This window comes from Echiichthys vipera (genome assembly GCF_963691815.1).
Source record: "Echiichthys vipera genome assembly, chromosome: 3".
Classification (NCBI taxonomy): Eukaryota; Metazoa; Chordata; class Actinopteri; order Perciformes; family Trachinidae; genus Echiichthys; species Echiichthys vipera.
Window position 1 is genome coordinate 2,010,741 of NC_139828.1, and position 20,923 is coordinate 2,031,663.

General features: G+C 46.0%; 1 protein-coding gene across 4 annotated transcripts in view; it reads left to right on the top strand.

Moving 5' to 3' along the window:
• Positions 1-12,240, top strand: part of prrx1b (paired related homeobox 1b) — a 26,500-nt gene extending 14,260 nt beyond the window's left edge. The window contains exons 2-5 of one of the 4 annotated variants that reach the window (XM_083940205.1): positions 2,540-2,715; positions 8,392-8,573; positions 10,476-10,541; positions 11,977-12,240. In XM_083940205.1, the coding sequence (XP_083796331.1) occupies positions 2,540-2,715; positions 8,392-8,573; positions 10,476-10,541; positions 11,977-12,109 (557 nt within the window). In that variant the 3' untranslated portion in view covers positions 12,110-12,240. Of the gene's footprint in view, positions 1-2,539; positions 2,716-8,391; positions 8,574-10,475; positions 10,542-11,900 lie in introns of all 4 variants that reach the window. The other 3 variants (XM_083940207.1, XM_083940206.1, XM_083940208.1) reach the window with 3 other exon arrangements.
• Positions 12,241-20,923: the final 8,683 nt, after the last annotated feature.

Genomic DNA, 20,923 nt, shown 5'->3' on the forward strand with positions numbered 1-20,923 from the left:
ACGAAGCGGAGGTTCTGGGGTCAAACGCTTCATTCGTGCGCGTCACGGCGCTTCTTCGGCCCGTGCACGCTGGCTGCTTCTTCTTCTTCTTCTTTCCCTTTTATGGCTGTTTTTCCAACAGCGTCTTCCCCCGGAGGCGCCGTTGCCTCTGTGAGTTCCATTAAGCGCTGTGTCAAAATAAAAGCCTTTCATGTTTTTATGTGAGGGGACAGATGCACATGTCGTAAAGCTCCGCGCCTCGGGCCGCACGGGTTACCTTCCTCTAATCAACACGCTGAGAGAACGTTCACGCCACACATCTGGATGTGAGTCACGTTTCCTTCCTGTTGAACTCGCGTCAGGAATCAGATTCTGAATCAGTTTTAAAGAGAAGGTCAAACGGCTCCTCATCACTGCGGGGTCACGCGGATCACGCGGATCACGTTCACCTCAGAGTGCAAAGTCAACACTCCTGCTTTAACGTCGTTTAAGCCAAAGGAGCAACTGTTGAGTCCATTGAGCCTCATGTTGTTCAGTTGTTTATTTAGATATAGACGACGCACGTTAATGAACATTAATGAACGTTAATGAACATTAATGAACATTAATGAACGTTAATGAACATTAATGCACATTAATGAACGTTAATGAACATTAATGTTCATTAATGTAAATGACTGTTTAGTAGAAAGTGTGATTCAGCTTCTGCTGTGTCAGTTCTCCTTCACGTTCACTCGTCAATGATTTATCGTATTTATTTATTTTCTTTAAAAACAAACAGAAACAGAAACAGAAACAGAGAGCGACGGCGTTTTATTAATATGTTCAGTTTTGTGTAGATTCTGTGGATTTACAGAATATTTGGAGGAATTTTTAAGCGTGACAGCAGACATTTGTCTCTCTCTCTGTGTGTGTGTGTGTGTGTGCGTGCGTGTGTGTGTGTGTGTGTGTGTGTGTTTGTGTGTGTGTTTGTGTGTGTGTGTGTGTGTGTGTGTTTCTCATGTGAAAGTGTAATTTCGTGGTTTGTCGTGGAGCCGAACATGCAGCTGGAATGTGCATCATGAATTATTGATCCTGCTTGTTTGCACACACGCACACACACACACACACACACACACACATTAGCGTTATGTTGTTGTTCCTGTTGTTTTAAAGGATATTTAAATGACTCCACGTCGACGGTTTTACTTTTGTTTCTGCTGTTAATCGAAGTTTTATTTCCAGTTCCTGTTATTACGGAGAATCTCACGCTGTTGCACACACACACACACACACACACACACACTGGGGAAGCATTGCACTTTAATTCGTATGTAATAAACATATTTATTATGTTGAAATTACATCCGGAGCAAAACAAACCCACGTCTCCATCACCTGGAGGAGCTGAACCCACCCTGAGCTTGTTCCTCACCTTCTCTGAACGTAACCGTTCCACTTCCAGTCTCCGCTTCACTGCGTTTACACGATATCACATCAGCTGTCGTGCTTAAGTTTAAGTGATATCATACGATCATATGCGTCCATAAGCACAACCTGTCCCTGGAAGATGATTTTAATCACTTTATTTTGGGTGAACTCAGGAAAGGCGAGTTTATTTGTGAGACACAATTTGGAGAAATATCACATAAACATTTACATTTAAAACATATAAAAGGTCATTTAAAACATATAAAGGTCATTTTTATAGCACAAAAGCTTGTTACAGTCAAAGAAGTAAGAGTGCACTTCACTGAATAGAAGCAGCAAATAGAAAAGTTTTCAGTCTTGATTTAAGAGATGCAGATTCAGATTATTGTTCAGTCTGAGGGCGCCCTCCCACTGTGCCTCCGTCCCGTGCCCCGTGCTTTAGGGTCCTTGTCCCCCCCTCCAGGCCCGTTTGTACTCACACTACCTGGGCCTCGGAGAATGCTTCTTGCTGCCTATACGTCATCACGCCGTAACACGTCACACGCATTGATGACGTCATGGCGATGCGTGGCTTTGTTTCCAGATCTTTCCGTAGACCTCAGAGTTTTTGTGCGTCTTGTCGACTGTTTTTGAATCTTTGCATCGACCAAATCTGCAGTAAACACTCCACCTCCGCATCACACCAACGTGAACCTTTCACCGCCATTGTTTGAAATGTCCGCGCATGGTCCCTCCTTCTTTTTTCTACGTCCCAACAGGCGCACAGGAAATGACCTCAGAGCCGCCGTAGGCCTCGTGCTCGTACACGTGCGCACGCTCGTGCTCGTACACGTGCAAACGTGCTTTACAAAAGCCCACCTCTCCCAAACGGGCCGTGGACGGTAAGCGTGCCGCTCCTAGACGTGGTACGGTTGCACTCACACTGGTCAAAGGAACCAGACTTTCATAATGATGTACTACATTCAGCTGCAGCAGCAGCAGCAGCTGAATCTCTATTTATCATTTTTATCATAATTAAAATATAATGTTGGGGCTTTAGCTTTGTTTTTCTTTATTGTTCCTCCTCCGGCGTAGTGTCTGCAAACTAACAGCACCTCAAATGTCCTGAATGTTACATTAAAGCCCCGTCTTCTTCCTCTTCTCTTTGCAGATGAACAGATGAACACGGAGGAGAAGAAGAAGAGGAAGCAGCGCAGGAACAGGACCACCTTCAACAGCAGCCAGCTGCAGGCGCTGGAGCGGGTGTTTGAGAGGACACACTACCCCGACGCCTTCGTCAGAGAGGACCTGGCCCGCCGGGTCAACCTCACCGAGGCCAGAGTCCAGGTACGGACAGGGACACACGCCTCCTTTACAAAATAAAAGCCTGATTCCCTAGGGTAGCAGCAGTGATTTATCAGACAACCTTTGATCAGACAAGAAACTGTTAGCTAAAAGTAGCTAACAGATAAACAGTAAAAATAGTTAGCTTAAACTGACAGGTAAACAGTTGTTATTGTTAGCTAAAAGTAACTGATAAACAGTTGAAATAGCTCAAAGTAATGGATAAATAGTTTAAATAGTTAGCTTAAAGTAGCTAATAGATAAACAATAAAAATAGTTAGCTTAAACTGACAGATGAGCAGTTGAAATTGTTAGCTGAAGGTAACAAATAAACAGTTGAAATAGTTAGCTAAAAGTCGCTAATAGATAAACAGCAAAAATGGTTAGCATTGGGACCGATGAAGGCTCACGTTCACCTGACAGGGCTGTGGAGGGATTTCACACCAAAAACAATGGGAACCGTTGCCACAATTATTAAAGAATAAAGAGATTTTAATGAGAACAGACAGAGAAACTCACTGAATGACACGGTACAACACGTGCTGAGATGTTGGCCCGCTGTGGGACTTGCTACTGAACCCTCGGGACTCACTCCAGGCTCTTCTTCGTTGGTATGAGGAACGTTATTGGACAGAAGTTTTACGAGAACATTCAGTCACAAAACAGGACGTCCTCCTTCCTCATCTGGTAGCTCTTAAGAGATATAAGATTGACTTAATAATCCTATTTAGTGGACTCCAGATCTATTAGAGTGTTACGTTTATGCTCCTAAAGGAAACTTTAGCACATGTTTTGGCTCCTAGAGGACACTTTAACACACGTTTATGCTCCTAGAGGACACTTTAACACACGTTTATGCTCCTAGAGGACACTTTAGCACGTTTATGCTCCTAGAGGACACTTTAGCATGTTTATGTTCCTAGAGGACACTTTAGCACATGTTTATGTTCCTAGAGGACACTTTAGGACACGTTTATGCTCCTAGAGGACACTTTAGCACATGTTTGAGCTCCTAGAGGACACTTTAGCACACGTTTAAGCTCCTAGAGGGCACTTTAGCACACTTTTTAGCTCCTAGAGGACACTTTAGCACACGTTTAAGCTCCTAGAGGGCACTTTAGCACACATTTTAGCTCCTAGAGGGCACTTTAGCCCATGTTTTGGCTCCTAGAGGACACTTGAGCACATGTTGATGCTCTTAGAGGACACTTTAGGGCACGTTTATGTTCCTAGAGGACACTTTAGCACATGTTTTAGTTCCTAGAGGACACTCTAGCACACGTTTTGCCTCCTAGAGGACACTTTAGCACATGTTTATGCTCCTAGAGGACACTTTAGCACACGTTTATGCTCCTAGAGGACACTTTAGCACATGTTTTGGCTCCTAGAGGACACTTTAGCACACGTTTAAGCTCCTAGAGGACACTCTAGCACACGTTTTGGCTCCTAGAAATCATTTTAGCACACATTTTGGCTCCCAGAGGACACTTTAGCACATGTTTTAGCTCCTAGAGGACACTTTAGCACATGTTTTGGCTCCTAGAGGACACTTTAGCACATGTTTTGGTTCCTAGAGGACACTTTAGCACACGTTTTAGCTCCTAGAGGACACTTTAGCACACGTTTAAGCTCCTAGAGGACACTTTAACACATGTTTTGGTTCCTAGAGGACACTTTAGCACACATTTTGGCTCCTAGAGGACACTTTAGCACATTTTGGCTCCTAGAGGACACTTTAGCACATGTTTTGGTTCCTAGAGGACACTTTAACACATGTTTTGGTTCCTAGAGGACACTTTAACACACGTTTTAGCTCCTAGAGGACACTTTAGCACATGTTTTAGCTCCTAGAGGACACTTTAACACACGTTTAAGCTCCTAGAGGACACTTTAGCACACGTTTTGGCTCCTAGAGGGCACTTGAGCACACGTTTTAGCTCCTAGAGGACACTTTAGCACACGTTTAAGCTCCTAGAGGACACTTTAGCACACGTTTAAGCTCCTTGAGGACACTTTAGCACATGTTTATGCTCCTAGAGGACACTTTAGCACACTTTCATCTGGTAGCTCTTATGAGATTGACTTAATAATCCTACTTAGTGGACCCCAGCTCTATTAAAGTGTTTGGCTTTTCCATTACGGGGTTCCAGAGGCGCTGATAAGAAGCTGTCAGCCCGTCACAAACTCGCTCTATCACACACACAATCTCTGAGAGTGTGTGTGTGTGTGTGTGTGTGTGGGGGGGGGGGGGGGGGGGGGGTCTGTGAGCAGCTGGGACTCCCTGAAGGGACTGGATGTGATCAGCAAAGTGGATGTAATGATGTCTAATTTCCTCTGTGGTTCACAGATCAGCGATAAATGTGCAACACATGAGAACAGGAGCTCAGTGTGACGCAGTAATGGGCCAAATGAGTGAGATCGCTCCAAATGCCGTCGGTTCAAAACCGGGAATATGGATTTAATATTTTACTATCAACTGGATTATTGAGCTAAACTTAACCGTCTCCTTTAGTCGTCTAAACTTAACCGTCTCCTTTAGTCGTCTAAACTTAACCGTCTCCTTTAGTCGTCTAAACTTAACCGTCTCCTTTAGTCGTCTAAACTTAACCGTCTCCTTTAGTCGTCTAAACTTAACCGTCTCCTTTAGTCGTCTAAACTTAACCGTCACCTTTAGTCGTCTAAACTTAACCGTCTCCTTTAGTCGTCTAAACTTAACCGTCTCCTTTATTTGTCTAAACTTAACCGTCTCCTTTAGTCGTCTAAACTTAACCGTCTCCTTTATTTGTCTAAACTTAACCGTCTCCTTTAGTGGTCTAAACTTAACCGTCACCTTTAGTCGTCTAAACTTAACCGTCACCTTTAGTCGTCTAAACTTAACCGCCACCTTTAGTCGTCTAAACTTAACCGTCACCTTTATTTGTCTAAACTTAACCGTCTCCTTTAGTGGTCTAAACTTAACCGTCACCTTTAGTCGTCTAAACTTAACCGTCTCCTTTAGTCGTCTAAACTTAACCGTCTCCTTTAGTCGTCTAAACTTAACCGTCTTCTTTAGTGACTAAACTTAACCGTCTCCTTTAGTGACTAAACTTAACCGTCTCCTTTAGTCGTCTAAACTTAACCGTCTCCTTTATTTGTCTAAACTTAACCGTCACCTTTAGTCGTCTAAACTTAACCGTCACCTTTAGTCGTCTAAACTTAACCGTCTCCTTTAGTGACTAAACTTAACCGTCTCCTTTAGTGACTAAACTTAACCGTCTCCTTTAGTGACTAAACTTAACCGTCTCCTTTAGAGACTAAACTTAACCGTCTCCTTTAGAGACTAAACTTAACCGTCTCCTTTAGTGACTAAACTTAACCGTCTCCTTTAGTGACTAAACTTAACCGTCACCTTTAGTCGTCTAAACTTAACCGTCTCCTTTAGTGACTAAACTTAACCGTCTCCTTTAGAGACTAAACTTAACCGTCTCCTTTAGAGACTAAACTTAACCGTCTCCTTTAGTCGTCTAAACTTAACCGTCTCCTTTAGTGACTAAACTTAACCGTCTCCTTTAGTGGTCTAAACTTAACCGTCTCCTTTAGTCGTCTAAACTTAACCGTCTCCTTTAGTCGTCTAAACTAAACCATCACCTTTAGTCGTCTAAACTTAACCGTCACCTTTAGTGACTAAACTTAACCGTCTCCTTTAGTCGTCTAAACTTAACCGTCTCCTTTAGTCGTCTAAACTAAACCATCACCTTTAGTCGTCTAAACTTAACCGTCTCCTTTAGTCGTCTAAACTTTGGTTACTACGCGTTTTTTCCGCAGCTCAGGAAAAGTGACAGAGCAGAAAATACCCTTTGCGTTTACCGCGGACGCTTTTCTAGTGTTATTGAACGGTCCAGTGCAGAGAGAGTGAGAGAGAGAGAGAGAGAGAGAGAGAGAGAGAGAGAGAGCGAGAGAGAGCGAGAGAGAGAGAGAGAGAGAGAGAGAGAGAGAGAGAGAGAGAGAGAGAGAGAGAGAGAGAGAGAGAGAGAGAGAGAGAGAGAGAGAGAGAGAGAGAGAGAGAGTGAGAGTGAGAGTGAGAGTGAGAGTGAGAGTGAGAGTGAGAGTGAGAGTGAGAGTGAGAGGGGTTGGATCCACATCTGTGAATAATGTGAAGCAGAGAAACACTTTGATAAAAGAGACTTCGGGCTCATTCCTGAGGCGCTGCGTCAGCGGACAGCGAGCCCCTGTGAGCGCCCTCAGCATCAGATAACGGACTGGATTTGACAGCGAGGAGCAACATTAGCATCCTTAGCTCACATGTTGGTTCCTAGAGGACACCTTAGCACACATTTATGCTCCTAGAGGACACTTTAACACACGTTTATGCTCCTAGAGGACACTTTAGCACACGTTTATGCTCCTAGAGGACACTTTAACACACGTTTATGCTCCTAGAGGACACTTTAACACACGTTTATGCTCCTAGAGGACACTTTAGCACACGTTTATGCTTCTAGAGGACACTTTAACACACGTTTATGCTCCTAGAGGACACTTTAGCACACGTTTATGCTCCTAGAGGACACTTTAACACACGTTTTGGCTCCTAGAGGACACTTTAGCACACGTTTATGCTCCTAGAGGACACTTTAGCACACGTTTATGCTCCTAGAGGACACTTTAGCACACGTTTTAGCTCCTAGAGGACACTTTAGCACACGTTTATGCTCCTAGAGGACACTTTAGCACACGTTTACGCTCCTAGATGACACTTTAACACACATTTATGCTCCTAGAGGACACTTTAGCACACGTTTATGCTCCTAGAGGACACTTTAGCACACGTTTTAGCTCCTAGAGGACACTTTAACACACGTTTATGCTCCTAGAGGACACTTTAGCACACGTTTAGGCTCCTAGAGGACACTTTAACACACGTTTATGCTCCTAGAGGACACTTTAGCACGCGTTTATGCTCCTAGAGGACACTTTAGCACATGTTTTGACTCCTAGAGGACACTTTAGCACACGTTTAGGCTCCTAGAGGACACTTTAACACACGTTTATGCTCCTAGAGGACACTTTAGCACACGTTTATGCTCCTAGAGGACACTTTAGCACATGTTTTGACTCCTAGAGGACACTTTAACACACGTTTATGCTCCTAGAGGACACTTTAGCACACGTTTATGCTCCTAGAGGACACTTTAGCACACGTTTATGCTCCTAGAGGACACTTTAACACACGTTTATGCTCCTAGAGGACACTTTAGCACACGTTTATGCTCCTAGAGGACACTTTAGCACACGTTTATGCTCCTAGAGGACACTTTAGCACACGTTTATGCTCCTAGAGGACACTTTAACACACGTTTATGCTCCTAGAGGGCACTTTAGCACACGTTTATGCTCCTAGAGGGCACTTTAGCACACGTTTTTGCTCCTAGAGGACACTTTAACACACGTTTATGCTCCTAGAGGACACTTTAACACACGTTTTAGCTCCTTGGTGTCAGATCCAAGTGTCAGTGTTGAACTTTGAGTGCTCCTGTAAAGCGTTTGTGACGTCTGTAGGAGGTTAGACACTTGTGCAGATGACACACTGGGCACAGGGGGAAGTGCGGCCCGCGGCGAGCTGCCGTGCGATGTCTATTAAAGCTGCGGTCACGTGATTGTGAGGCGTGCTTCACCCCGTACTCCTCTCCTTGTTCGCAGGTGTGGTTTCAGAACAGGAGAGCTAAGTTCCGCAGGAACGAGCGCGCCATGCTGGCCAGCAAGAACGCCTCGCTCCTCAAGTCCTACTCCGGAGACGTGACGGCGGTGGAGCAGCCCATCGTACCGCGCCCCGCACCACGCCCAAACGACTACCTGTCCTGGGGCAGCGCCGCCCCCTACAGGTAGAGTCCACTCTGTTCACACACACACACACACACACACACACACACACACACACACACACACACACACACACACACACACACTGCTGATGTGCACCACAGAAGAAGAGTAGAGCAGGATCAGGGTGTTTTTAATGACCGTGGTTTTTATTTAAATTAGAAAACGTTTCATGCTTTTACTTTGGAGGAGGAAGAAAGTAAAGATTATGGGAAGGGAAGGAAAGAAGGACAGAGGGAAGGAATAAAGAAAGAAAGAGGGAAAGAAGGAAATGAAAGAGAAAGAAACAGAGAGAAGGTATGAAAGAGGAAAGAGAAATGAAGGGAAGAAAGAAAGGAATGAAGGACAAAGGGAAGGAAAGACATGTGGCAACAAACAACAGGAAGGAAGGAAAGAAAGGAATGAAGGACAGAGGAGAGAAAGAGAGGGAAGAAAGAAAGAAACAGAGAGAAAGTATAAAAGAAAGAAAGAAAAAGGAAGGAAGACGGAAAGCAAGAAAGAAAGAGAAATGAAAGAAACAAAGAGAAAGAGAGAAAGTGTCCAAAGCCCTCAGTAAATACAGAACTTCACAGTGAACGAGCCACAAAACCACACACACACACACGCACACACACACACACACACGCACACACACACGCACACACACACACACACACACACGCACACACACACACACACACACACACGCACGCACACGCACACGCACACGCACACACACACACACACACACACACACACACGCTCTGTTATTGTTTCATTTCCTCTTCTTCTTCCACCTGAACAAACGGTCTCCTTTTGTTATTAAAACTTAACCGTCTCCTTTAGTGTCTAAACTTAACCGTCTCCTTTAGTGACTAAACTTAACCGTCTCCTTTAGTCGTCTAAACTTAACCGTCTCCTTTAGTCGTCTAAACTTAACCGTCACCTTTAGAGACTAAACTTAACCGTCTCCTTTAGTGGTCCAAACTTAACCGTCTCCTTTAGTGTCTAAACTTAACCGTCACCTTTAGTGGTCTAAACTTAACCGTCTCCTTTAGTGGTCTAAACTTAACCGTCTCCTTTAGTGTCTAAACTTAACCGTCACCTTTAGTGGTCTAGACTTAACCGTCTCCTTTAGTGGTCTAAACTTAACCGTCTCCTTTAGTCGTCTAAACTTAACCGTCTCCTTTAGTCGTCTAAACTTAACCGTCACCTTTAGTCGTCTAAACTTAACCGTCTCCTTTAGTGGTCTAAACTTAACCGTCTCCTTTAGTGGTCTAAACTTAACCGTCGCCCTTTCCTTGTATAAATCAGAGCCGGTCGGCGTTTTCTTGTGATTTTCACTCTGACTTCAACGTCTTTTCTCCGCTTTACTAAAAAGTAACGCGCTGTGACCTTTCACCTCCTGTGTGTCCTCCACTACACACACACACACACACACACACACACACACACACACACACACACACACACACACACACACACATCTGACTCCAAACTTGATTGTGTTGAATAAAAACAGCCCTTTCCTCGCCCCCCGTCCCCCTGGTCCCCCTGGACCCGCCCCGCTCCCCCTCTGTCAGCGGGAGCGGGGCGGGTCCGGATCCCCTGACCCCCCCCCCCCCCCCCTGACGAGGCGATAATGTGAAAACAAAGCGTATTAAATCCGCCTCGGACCCCCGTGACCCCTCTCTGCCACACGACACCAGATAACGGCCACACGCGGAGACGCGGCTCGACTGGGCAACATTTTGTGTGACTCTGGTTTCATTGGTGGTGATTTACAGTAACCCTCCGCAAAAGCCCTCCAGCCCAAAGTCCCGCGCCCGCCCCAAAGAGCTCCGGACGGGCGCGGGACTCTCTCTATTGTGACGCAGGAATAATGCTGTGTGGTGCTAACACTGTGACTGTGTATGATCCCAAAGCTGGTACCCGATGCCGGAGGGGGGGCCAGTGCGAGTGCCACAGAAAATGCTGCCCTCAGAGAACAAGTACGCCTCCACTTTACTACACTTCTGCTCTTTTCAGCGCGGAAAACTCCCGTATTCTCCTTTTTAAAGAAGAATACGGCAGTTTTCCCCGTGTTTGAGTCCTTTTAACGATGCTTCTTGATTGTATTTGAATGTTTTTGTACACTTTTACTTGAATCCAGTGACTTTTGTTGTTGTCATGTCAGTGTTTTTGCACATTTAACCCACTTTAAAAGCATTAATTTAGTGTTTCTCAGCGTCTTCCCTTCCTGTGGCAGCTTTAAGCTTCCATACGATGCTGCAGCTGTAAAACCTGCTGTTTCACTGAGCATCACGTCATTAACAATGATAACGGCACAGTTTAAAGTCCTTTAAACGCACAACAATCGCTCCAAAGTGCTTCACAAATAAAGGAAAGGAGAAAGAAATGTTGCGTTAAAAACTACATTGTTGCGAACAGCGTGAGAAAAGTCATTTAGACGCATGTTTTTCATCTTTTTGTGCACGTGATTGAGTCTTTAAAGCGTAAATTAAGAAAAAACAAACTGAATTTAAGTCAGAAGAGAAATCCATATGTGGAAATGCACATGAAATGTACATGAAATGGCTCATTATTAGCTTTTGTGTATTTATTAATTTGCATTCGCCCCTTTTGAAACCAACTAAACCTGCGGCTCTTCAACCTGCAGCTCTTCAGCCCCTTCTCAGTGTCTGCCTGTAGCTTTACCAAAAAATATTATATAAACAACGTGTAAACAATGTGTTTTCTGCATGGTGGACGAGGGAAAACATTTCATCTTGGAGTTCAAGGTGATGAGGTGAAATTATGCGTCACGTCGTCGGTCTACGGCCCAGCGCCTCTCACTGCAGGGGGCTGATCTGGAGCTGGTGACCTGAGAGAGGAAAACGGTGTTTCAGGGACATTTTAATTTGCTTTCACATGATATTTTCTTACCTGTGCGCTCGATGTGTGCTGAGAAATTAGGAAACAACCACAGTTTTAGGACAGGGAACAGTAACTTTCTATATAAACCTTTATAAGCTGTGACTTCAGATCTGTTTTGCGGCTCCAGACACATTTTATCTGCTGGAAGACGGGAAAAACTGCTCTTTTGACAGTTAAGGGTGAAGACCCCTGATCTAAACTAAAGGGACGAAAGCGTCCATCAAACAGGAAGTGTCCAGGACGGGAAGAGTCCTTTCAAACTAACGGACTCATCTCCCGTCCTGGGAGGCGCCGTTTACGCGGCGCGCGGGTCCGAATGTGCAGAAACACTGACGTGGCTGTGCTGTTTGTGCCGTGACTGTGCTTCACACTCGCTCTCACGTGATTCCTCACAGTGACACCTGTTTTTGTTCCCCCCTCTCGTATTTCCACAGCTGCGGCTCACGCTGAGCTTCAGCTCGCTGTCAGCCACAGGTGATGTAACCTTTTCCCCCTCCTCTTGTCTCTCAGCGCCATGGCCACCTACCCGCCCACCTGCTCCAACACCAACGCGTCCCAGGGCATGAACATGGCCAACAGCATCGCCAACCTGCGGCTCAAAGCCAAGGAGTACAGCTTGAACCAGGTGCCCACGGTCAACTGAGAGGAGGAGAAGGCCGGGGGAGGGGGGGTCCGGCGGCGGGGAGGGGAGGGGAACCTCTCCGTCGCCCCCTGCGGGTTGAAGGACGCCGTCTCCGGGTGGAGCGTCACCTTAACACACACCCCGGATCACAGCGGCGACGCGACACCTGATATGCAAATTGTTGGACAGCGAGCGACGGCAGGATTTTCCCCACGCCGCCTTTCTTTTTGTTTTGTTTAATTCTCCCGAGCATCACCGAACTCTGGCGCGTACGAACACGCGCCGACTGGATGCCGTAGCCGCATATCTGCGTAGTTTTACTTTTGTGATTGTGACTGAAACGGAGGGCACGTCGGGTTTTTTCCCGCCTTTTTTCTTCTCAGTCGGAGAGTTCGTTCCCGACCCGCGGACCGCGTGGGATCCCCCGCTCCGGTCCCGTCGGCTTTGGATAAAACACCAAATTTGGGATCAACAACAACTTTTTTACTCTTTTTTTTCCCTTGACACAGCGACAAAGACTTCCTCTGACATTTATGCCGTTCTTTAAACAAAAGAACTGTTTTCCATGTTATACCACTGACGTGCAGACATCTTCAACTTTGGTTTTTCTTGTACTAGTCCGATATAAAGGAGAGGCTAAATGTATTTCTGAACCCAAAACCATCTCTTCTATTTTCCTATGATATTCTTTTATTTGTAACAGAACTTGTATATTAATAAAAAGGCGTTTAAAGCAAAGCAGTGGCACCGTGTCCCATTCAGCAGATCTTACGCAGGGAGCCAACGCAACTGTTACCCACGACTTAAATCAATTCAATTCAATTCAATTCAATTCAATTTAATTTTAGTTAAAGTGCCAAATCATAACCAAAGTTATCTCAGGACGCTTTACAGCAGGGGAGTCAAAGGGGTCCAGTAAAGAGCCGCTGTGGCTGCAGGTTTTCATTCACACCTGACTTCATTCATTCATTCATTCATCTTCATCCTCTTGTCCCTGTCGGGGTCGTGGGGGGCTGGAGCCGATCCCAGCTGACATCGGGCGTGAGGCGGGGTCCACCCTGGACAGGACGCCAGTCTATCACAGGACACATAGAGACGAACAGAGACAGACAACCATTCACACCTACGGGTGATTTAGAGTCATCAATGAACCGAACACCTGCACGTCTTTGGACTGTGGGAGGAAACCGGAGAACCCGGAGAAAACCCACGCAGACACGGGGACAACATGCACCACACAGAAGGGCCCCAGCCGGGGTTTGCTTGGTTGGAATGAAAACCTGCAGCCACAGCGCCCCTTTACTGGACCACTTTGACACCCAAAGACCACACTCTGACTTATTCATGATTTACAGAGACCCGACAATCCCCCCGTAGAGTTCGGTGGAGACGAAAACCTTCCCTTTAAGAAGAAGAAGAATTACTTTTATTTAACCGCAAGGGAAATTCAATTCTTTCACTCTGTTATTATTATTATACAGGTTACACACACACACACACACACACACACACACACACACACACACACACACACACACACACACACACACACACATGCACAAACAGGACCTATACACATGCAACTAATGGTGAGATGTCAGAGCGAGGGGGCTGCCAATGGCTCAGCGCACCGAGCAGTTGGGGGTTCAGTGCCTTGCTCAACAGGAGACGAACACGCTCCATTCATGGTTCACACAGGGACTTGTGCCGGCGACCCTCCGGTTCCCAGCTGAGTCGCGTATGGACCGAGCTACAGTCGCCCCCCCCCCCTCAACAGGCAGGAACATGGGCCAGACCCAGCTCTGTGGAGGACGGGTCTGTCTGCAGCGGAGAGAGGAAGAGAAGGGGAGAGAGACAGAAAAGACAGAGAGACAGACACACGTCCAGAGATGCAGGCAACCACAGAGTCACCGTTAGAGTAAAGTCCCGCGTCAGAAAGTGTGTGGAGTAAGAGTTTTGCTGGTTGAGAGCGTTTGGAAACGGATCCCCATAAAAGAGAGATTTACAGCCGGAGGACAGACTCTCCTCCGCGGAAACCCCGAGCTGTTCCCGCTCCGCGTGTTTCTCTCTCTCCACCTGAAGTTTCCATCTTAAAAAGCAGGATATTTATGAGCGGGGGAAATCCTCTCCTCAACACCGAGGTGCCCCCCGGGCCTCCTTCAGCTCCGCGGCTGTCACACGAGGCGTTTCTTCTCCGCGGCCCCTCGTAACCTCCGCCGTCAACAAACACATGTCGACCCTCGTCCTGGTGCCGGCGCACGCGGGCCGTAAAAAGTCGGGCTGGGATGAGAAGTGCAGCTGATGTGGTCGTGTCGTGGATACGAGCGCGTCGTCTGTGGACACGTGTATTTTACAGGCACAGGAACAAGAACAGTGTGACGCCGGTTTGCTTTTTTGAACATGAACTAAACTCCCTTTGAAGAGTTTATGATTTAATTTTGCTTTGCGGGTCAAAAACATCAGAATCAGCCTGAAACTTTGTCTGCAACATGTTTTCAGATCCTCCTTCTTCTTCTCTTCAGCTCGGCATCAAAGTTAAACGTTTATCCTCTGACCCGGTCTGTCTCAAATGGGGGTAACTTGGAGTCCTGCAGGGGGCACTCTGCTGTACTCTGCTGTACTCTGCTGTACTCTGCGGTACTCCAAAGTACCGCAGAGACTAAAAAAATATAAAATCATTAATAAAAAGACTCATGCATGGATCCTAATTTCCCGTTTCATATTGAGCGTCCCTGTTTTAACTGCTGGACACAAATGCAGTCAGGATTCATGGTTGAACCGTAGCAGCAGGAAGTGTTTTTGTATTTTATAGGCTTTATTAAGGACCACCCCCACACACACACACACCCCCTAACAAAACGGTTTCCGCGTTGTCAGGGGGACTTGGTTGGATAAAATACTCCAAAGGGGGGACATCAGTACATTAGTGACAAAAGTCTGAGAACCACTGCTCTAAAAGGAGAACAGTGGGACGCTGATTTGCTTTTTTGAACAGGAACTAAACTCTCTTCACAAAACTTGCAATTTAATTTTGCTTTGCGGATAGAAAACATCAGAATCAGTGTGAAACTTTGCGTGCAACGTATTTTAAATCCTCCTTGTTTACTGTTTAATTCCGGCTTCAAAGTGACACTTTTTTGAGTCTTTTTAGGAAACTTTTACCCTCTAACACGTGCGTGAACTCTGTGACACTGATTTTTTGAACATGAACAAAACTCCCTTCAAAAAACTTGCGATGTGTGAAACTTTGCATGCAACATCTTTTAAAACTCTCCCTGTTTTCTGTTCAATTCGGCATCAAAGTGACACATTTTTGAGTCTTTTCAGGAAACTTTTCTCCTCTAAACCATGAACAGTTTGACGCAGAATTGTGTCTTTGAACATGAACAAAACTTGCAATTTAATTTTGCTTTGCGGATAAAAAACATCAGAATCAGTGAGAAACTTTGCGTGCAACGTATTTGAAATCCTCCTTGTTTTCTGTTAAATTTCAGAGTAAAAGTGAAACTTTTTTGAGTAACGTTTATCCTCTAAACCATGAACACTGTGACACTGATCTGCTTTTTTGAACATGCACTAAACTCCCTTTGAAAGGTTTATAATTTAATTTTGTTTTGCGGATAAAAAACATCAGAATCAGTGTGAAACTTTGCGTGCAACATATTTTAAATTCTCCCTGTTTTCTGTTAAATTTCAGCGTAAAAATGACACTTTTTTGAGTAACTTTGATGCTCTAACACGTGAACAGTTTGTCGCTGATTTGTGTCTTTGAACAGGAACTGAACTCCCTTCATAAAGTTTATAATTTAATTTCTACTTTGCGGACAGAAAACATCGGAATCAGTGTGAAACATATTTTCAGATCCTTCTTCTCTCTTCAATTTGACGTAAAAGTGACACATTTTTCAGTCTTTTTAGGAAACTTTTACCCTCTAACACATGAACACTGTGACGCTGATTTTTGTCTTTGAACGTATGAATTTAATTTTGCTTTGCGGGTCAAAAACATCAGAACCAGTGTGAAACTTTGCGTCCAACGTATTTTAAATCCTCCCTGTTTTCTGTCACATTTCAGCATAAAAGTGAAACTTTTTTGAGTAACTTTTATCCTCTAAACCATGAACAGTTTGACGCTGATTTGCTTTTTTTGAATGTGAACAAAACTCCCTTCATAAAACTTGCAATGTGTGAAACTTTGCATGCAACACATTTAAAATTCTCCTTGTTTTCTGCTCAGTTCGGCGTAAAAGTGACACTTTTTTGAGTCTTTTCAGGGAACTTTGACCCGGTAACTCTGATTTCCTCCGCGCTGCTTCTCTCCGTGCTGTTCTTTGGCCTCCATCATCCCTCACTCCGTGTTTCAGCCTGCTGTTTATTTAAGTGCTCTCTCTTCACTGCGTCCACTCTCAGAGTCTTTTCTTATTGTGATCTTTACTCGACGGCGATAAGCTCGAAAAATAACCCTGCTGCCGAGCGCCGAGCGAGCCCTCGGTGTCGCCCGATGAGAGACGGCATTCCTGAGGGCTCGGACTCTGGCGTGTGATCCCCGTTTTATTACCTCCAGTGTGTTTGTGAATTTCTCTTGAACGTAGGAGCTTTGACCCTTAACGGAGCGTTACTTCGCCCCTTTTTCAGGACGCTTTTACGCAGCTTTAGCGGAGGTTAGCCGTCGTAAAAAGCTGATTCATTGATCACTTCCCGTTAAAAAACACAAAAACTAAATGTGTTTTCTTTCTGTTCTGCTGCTGCTTGTTTTCCTGATCACTGATCCCTGACTCTGGTATGTCCAGTCTCTCCCCCCCCCCACCCCCCCACTCTCTCTCTCTCTCTCTCTCTCTCTCTCCCCCGCCAGGCGCCCGGTCTCACCTTTCACGGCCAGGGCCTGGGCTGACCTGAAGTGATTCCAGATGTGGGGATCTTTCTGACCCTCCTCCACCCTTCACCCTCCTCCTGTTTCTCCCTCCCTCCCTCCCTCCCCTCGTCTTCGCCCCCGGGCCGCGGCCAGCCACTCCATCAGGGCTGACAGCGTCCCCTCGGACAGCGTCTCTCCTCGCCTGAGCACATGACATGCGAAGGCAGCCCCCCCCCCTCCGCCTCACCCACCCGCCCCCATCCTCAGCGCCACATCTGGAGCTCATTACAGAGGAGACAGTGAGAGCGAGGGAGGGGCGGGGAGTCTGCGTGCGGAGTGAGCGGGAAAGAGAGCGTTTCTTAACCCTTCTCCCTTTAAAACATCCACCTTTTTCCCTCCACCCTCCTCCTCCTCCCTCCTCCCTTCTTCCTCCTTCCTCCCTCCTTCCTCCTTCTTCATCCTCTTTGTTTCTTCTTCTCTCTCTAACTTTCCCGTTGCTTCGCCCTCTGCGTGCAGCGATCCCCGTCCCCGCCGTCGGTGCCACGTGATCGCAAATACTTTATTAATGAGCGGTTTTGGAAACGAGCTCGAGAGAAAAGGGGGGAGAGTGAAATACTGCACAGCTGTGAACAGTGTGTGGTTTTGGGTGAACAACCAAAAGAATTTCCCCGAGATGTCGGAGTTTCCACGCAAAAGTCAAGTTGACGGAGAGGTTGCACTGTTTGTGTGATTAAGTCACTGTTATTACGCACTTTTCCTAAACACACACACGCAGCAGCTCTCCATTGGGTCGTTAAAGGAAACATAATTAGCTTCAAACTGCCATCTCAAGGTTAACGCGGAGACCGTATGTGCTGTTCTCCTGCAGGACTCCTCCTGATTAACGTGGAGTGTTTTCAAAGGGTTTCACCATCGTGTCAGAGCGCCCTCCCACTGTGCCCCCGTCCCGTGCCCCGTGCTTTAGGGTCCTTGTCCCCCCCTCCAGGCCCGTTTGTACTCACACTACCTGGGCCTCGGAGAATGCTTCTTGCTGCCTATACGTCATCACGCCGTAACACGTCACACGCATTGATGACGTCATGGCGATGCGTGGCTTTGTTTCCAGATCTTTCCGTAGACCTCGGAGTTTTTGTGCGTCTTGTCGACTGTTTTTGAATCTTTTCATCGACCAAATCTGCAGTAAACACTCCACCTCCGCATCACACCAACGTGAACCTTTCACCGCCATTGTTTCAAATGTCCGCGCATGGTCCCTCCTTCTTTTTTCTACGTCCCAACAGGCGCACAGGAAATGACCTCAGAACCGCCGTGGGCCTCGTGCTCGTACACGTGCGCACGCTCAATCTCGTACATGTGCAAACGTGCTTTACTAAAGCCCACCTCTCCCAAACGGGCCGTGGACGGCAAGCGTGCCGCTCCTGGACGTGGATGGACAGTGTGAGTGCGACCTTTGAATCTGGAGGCTGAGTAAACTGGATAACTCTGTTTTATTACAGCTTTTTCTCATCAGCAGGTTTGTGTGGTATCTTTAGAAGAGCTATGCGCATTAATTAAAAAAAACTGCGTGCACACAACTTGAGTAAGTACGGTAGGTCAAAGTTGAAGCAGGAAGTGAGTGTGTAAGCTGTGATGGATGAGTACACTTTAGCACACGTTTATGCTCCTAGAGGACACTTTAGCACACGTGTATGCTCCTAGAGGACACTTTAACACACATTTAGGCTCCTAGAGGACACTTTAACACAAGTTTTGTCTTCTAGAGGACACTTTAACACAAGTTTTGTCTTCTAGAGGACACTTTAACACACGTTTAAGCTCCTAGAGGACACTTTAACACACGTTTATGCTCCTAGAGGACACTTTAACACAAGTTTTGTCTTCTAGAGGACACTTTAACACACGTTTAAGCTCCTAGAGGACACTTTAACACATGTTTATGCTCCTAGAGGACACTTTAGCACACGTTTATGCTCCTAGAGGACACTTTAACACAGGTTTATGCTCCTAGAGGACACTTTAGCACACGTTTATGCTCCTAGAGGACACTTTAGCACACGTTTTGGCTCCTAGAGGACACTTTAGCACATGTTTTGTCTTCTAGAGGACACTTTAACACACGTTTATGCTCCTAGAGGGCACTTTAACACACATATTGGCTCCTAGAGGACACTTTAGCGCACATTTTGGCTCCTAGAGGACACTTTAGCACAAGTTTATGCTCCTAGAGGGCACTTTAACACACATATTGGCTCCTAGAGGACACTTTAGCGCACGTTTTAGTTCCTAGAGGACACTTTAGCACATGTTAAGGCTCCTAGAGGACACTTTAGCACATGTTTAGGCTCCTAGAGGACACTTTAGCACATGTTTAGGCTCCTAGAGGACACTTCAGCCAGGTGAGACTGAGTTCAGCATGGGTCTTATTGTTGTAAGTGAGTGCACCTGAAAAAAAAAAACTGCGTGCACACAACTTGAGTAAGTACGGTAGGTCAAAGTTGAAGCAGGAAGTGAGTGTGTAAGCTGTGATGGACGTCTTAGACAGACAGTTTGGGTTTCAGCATGTTCCCACAGGCCTCAGCTCTCCCTCTGGTGCTTCGGTGAGTCACTTTATCATAATAATGATAATAATAATAATAATAATAATAATAATAATGATAACCACGGTGAACGCTGCTGTGTCTGCATTTCCCTCCACGTGACCGAACCGTCCAGACTCCAGGTCCAAACCCAAACGCTGTTTTTCCCACGCTGCGTGTAAAACAGCGACAAAGATAGTTTGTGTCTTGTGCTGAAAGTAACTTAATTATGGTGCGATGCTAAAAAGCCTCTGGCTCCGCTTTAAATGGCTGTTGTATTGTGAGCGTTCTGGTTCCTGCATGAATTAGCATTTGAGTTCTGTCGGCCCGGCAGGAGAAAGAACCGCAACGACAATTATGGTGAGTGACGTGAGCTCCGAGAGGTCGTCACTATATATACATATGCAACCATCGCCAGGGTCCGTATTCCCTCATGGCACAGGAACTATTTCAATTCTGTTTGAAGCACTTTCTCCGTCTCTGACAGGAAGTCCAGCCCCAGTGACCGGGGAACATGGTGGAAGTCTCCGGAGACGTTCACTGACCACAGGGAAAACGGCATTAGGACGTTTAAAGCTGTCTTTCATGGCCGACCAGTGGCGTGCACAGACAGTCCTCCCCACTGAAGAGGACACTTTAGCACACGTTTATGCTCCTAGAGGACACTTTAGCACATGTTTTGGCTCCTAGAGGACACTTTAGCACACGTTTAGGCTCCTAGAGGACACTTTAACACACGTTTATGCTCCTAGAGGACACTTTAACACACGTTTATGCTCCTAGAGGACACTTTAACACAAGTTTATGCTCCTAGAGGACACTTTAACACAAGTTTATGCTCCTAGAGGACACTTTAGCACACGTTTAGGCTCCTAGAGGACACTTTAACACACGTTTTGGCTCCTAGAGGACACTTTAACACACGTTTATGCTCCTAGAGGACACTTTAACACAAGTTTATGCTCCTAGAGGACACTTTAGCACACGTTTAGGCTCCTAGAGGACACTTTAACACACGTTTAGGCTCCTAGAGGACACTTTAGCACACGTTTAGGCTCCTAGAGGACACTTTAGCACACGTTTATGCTCCTAGAGGACACTTTAACACACGTTTAGGCTCCTAGAGGACACTTTAGCACACGTTTAGGCTCCTAGAGGACACTTTAACACACGTTTATGCTCCTAGAGGACACTTTAACACACGTTTATGCTCCTAGAGGACACTTTAACACAAGTTTATGCTCCTGGAGGACACTTTAACACAAGTTTATGCTCCTAGAGGACACTTTAGCACACGTTTAGGCTCCTAGAGGACACTTTAACACACGTTTTGGCTCCTAGAGGACACTTTAACACACGTTTATGCTCCTAGAGGACACTTTAACACAAGTTTATGCTCCTAGAGGA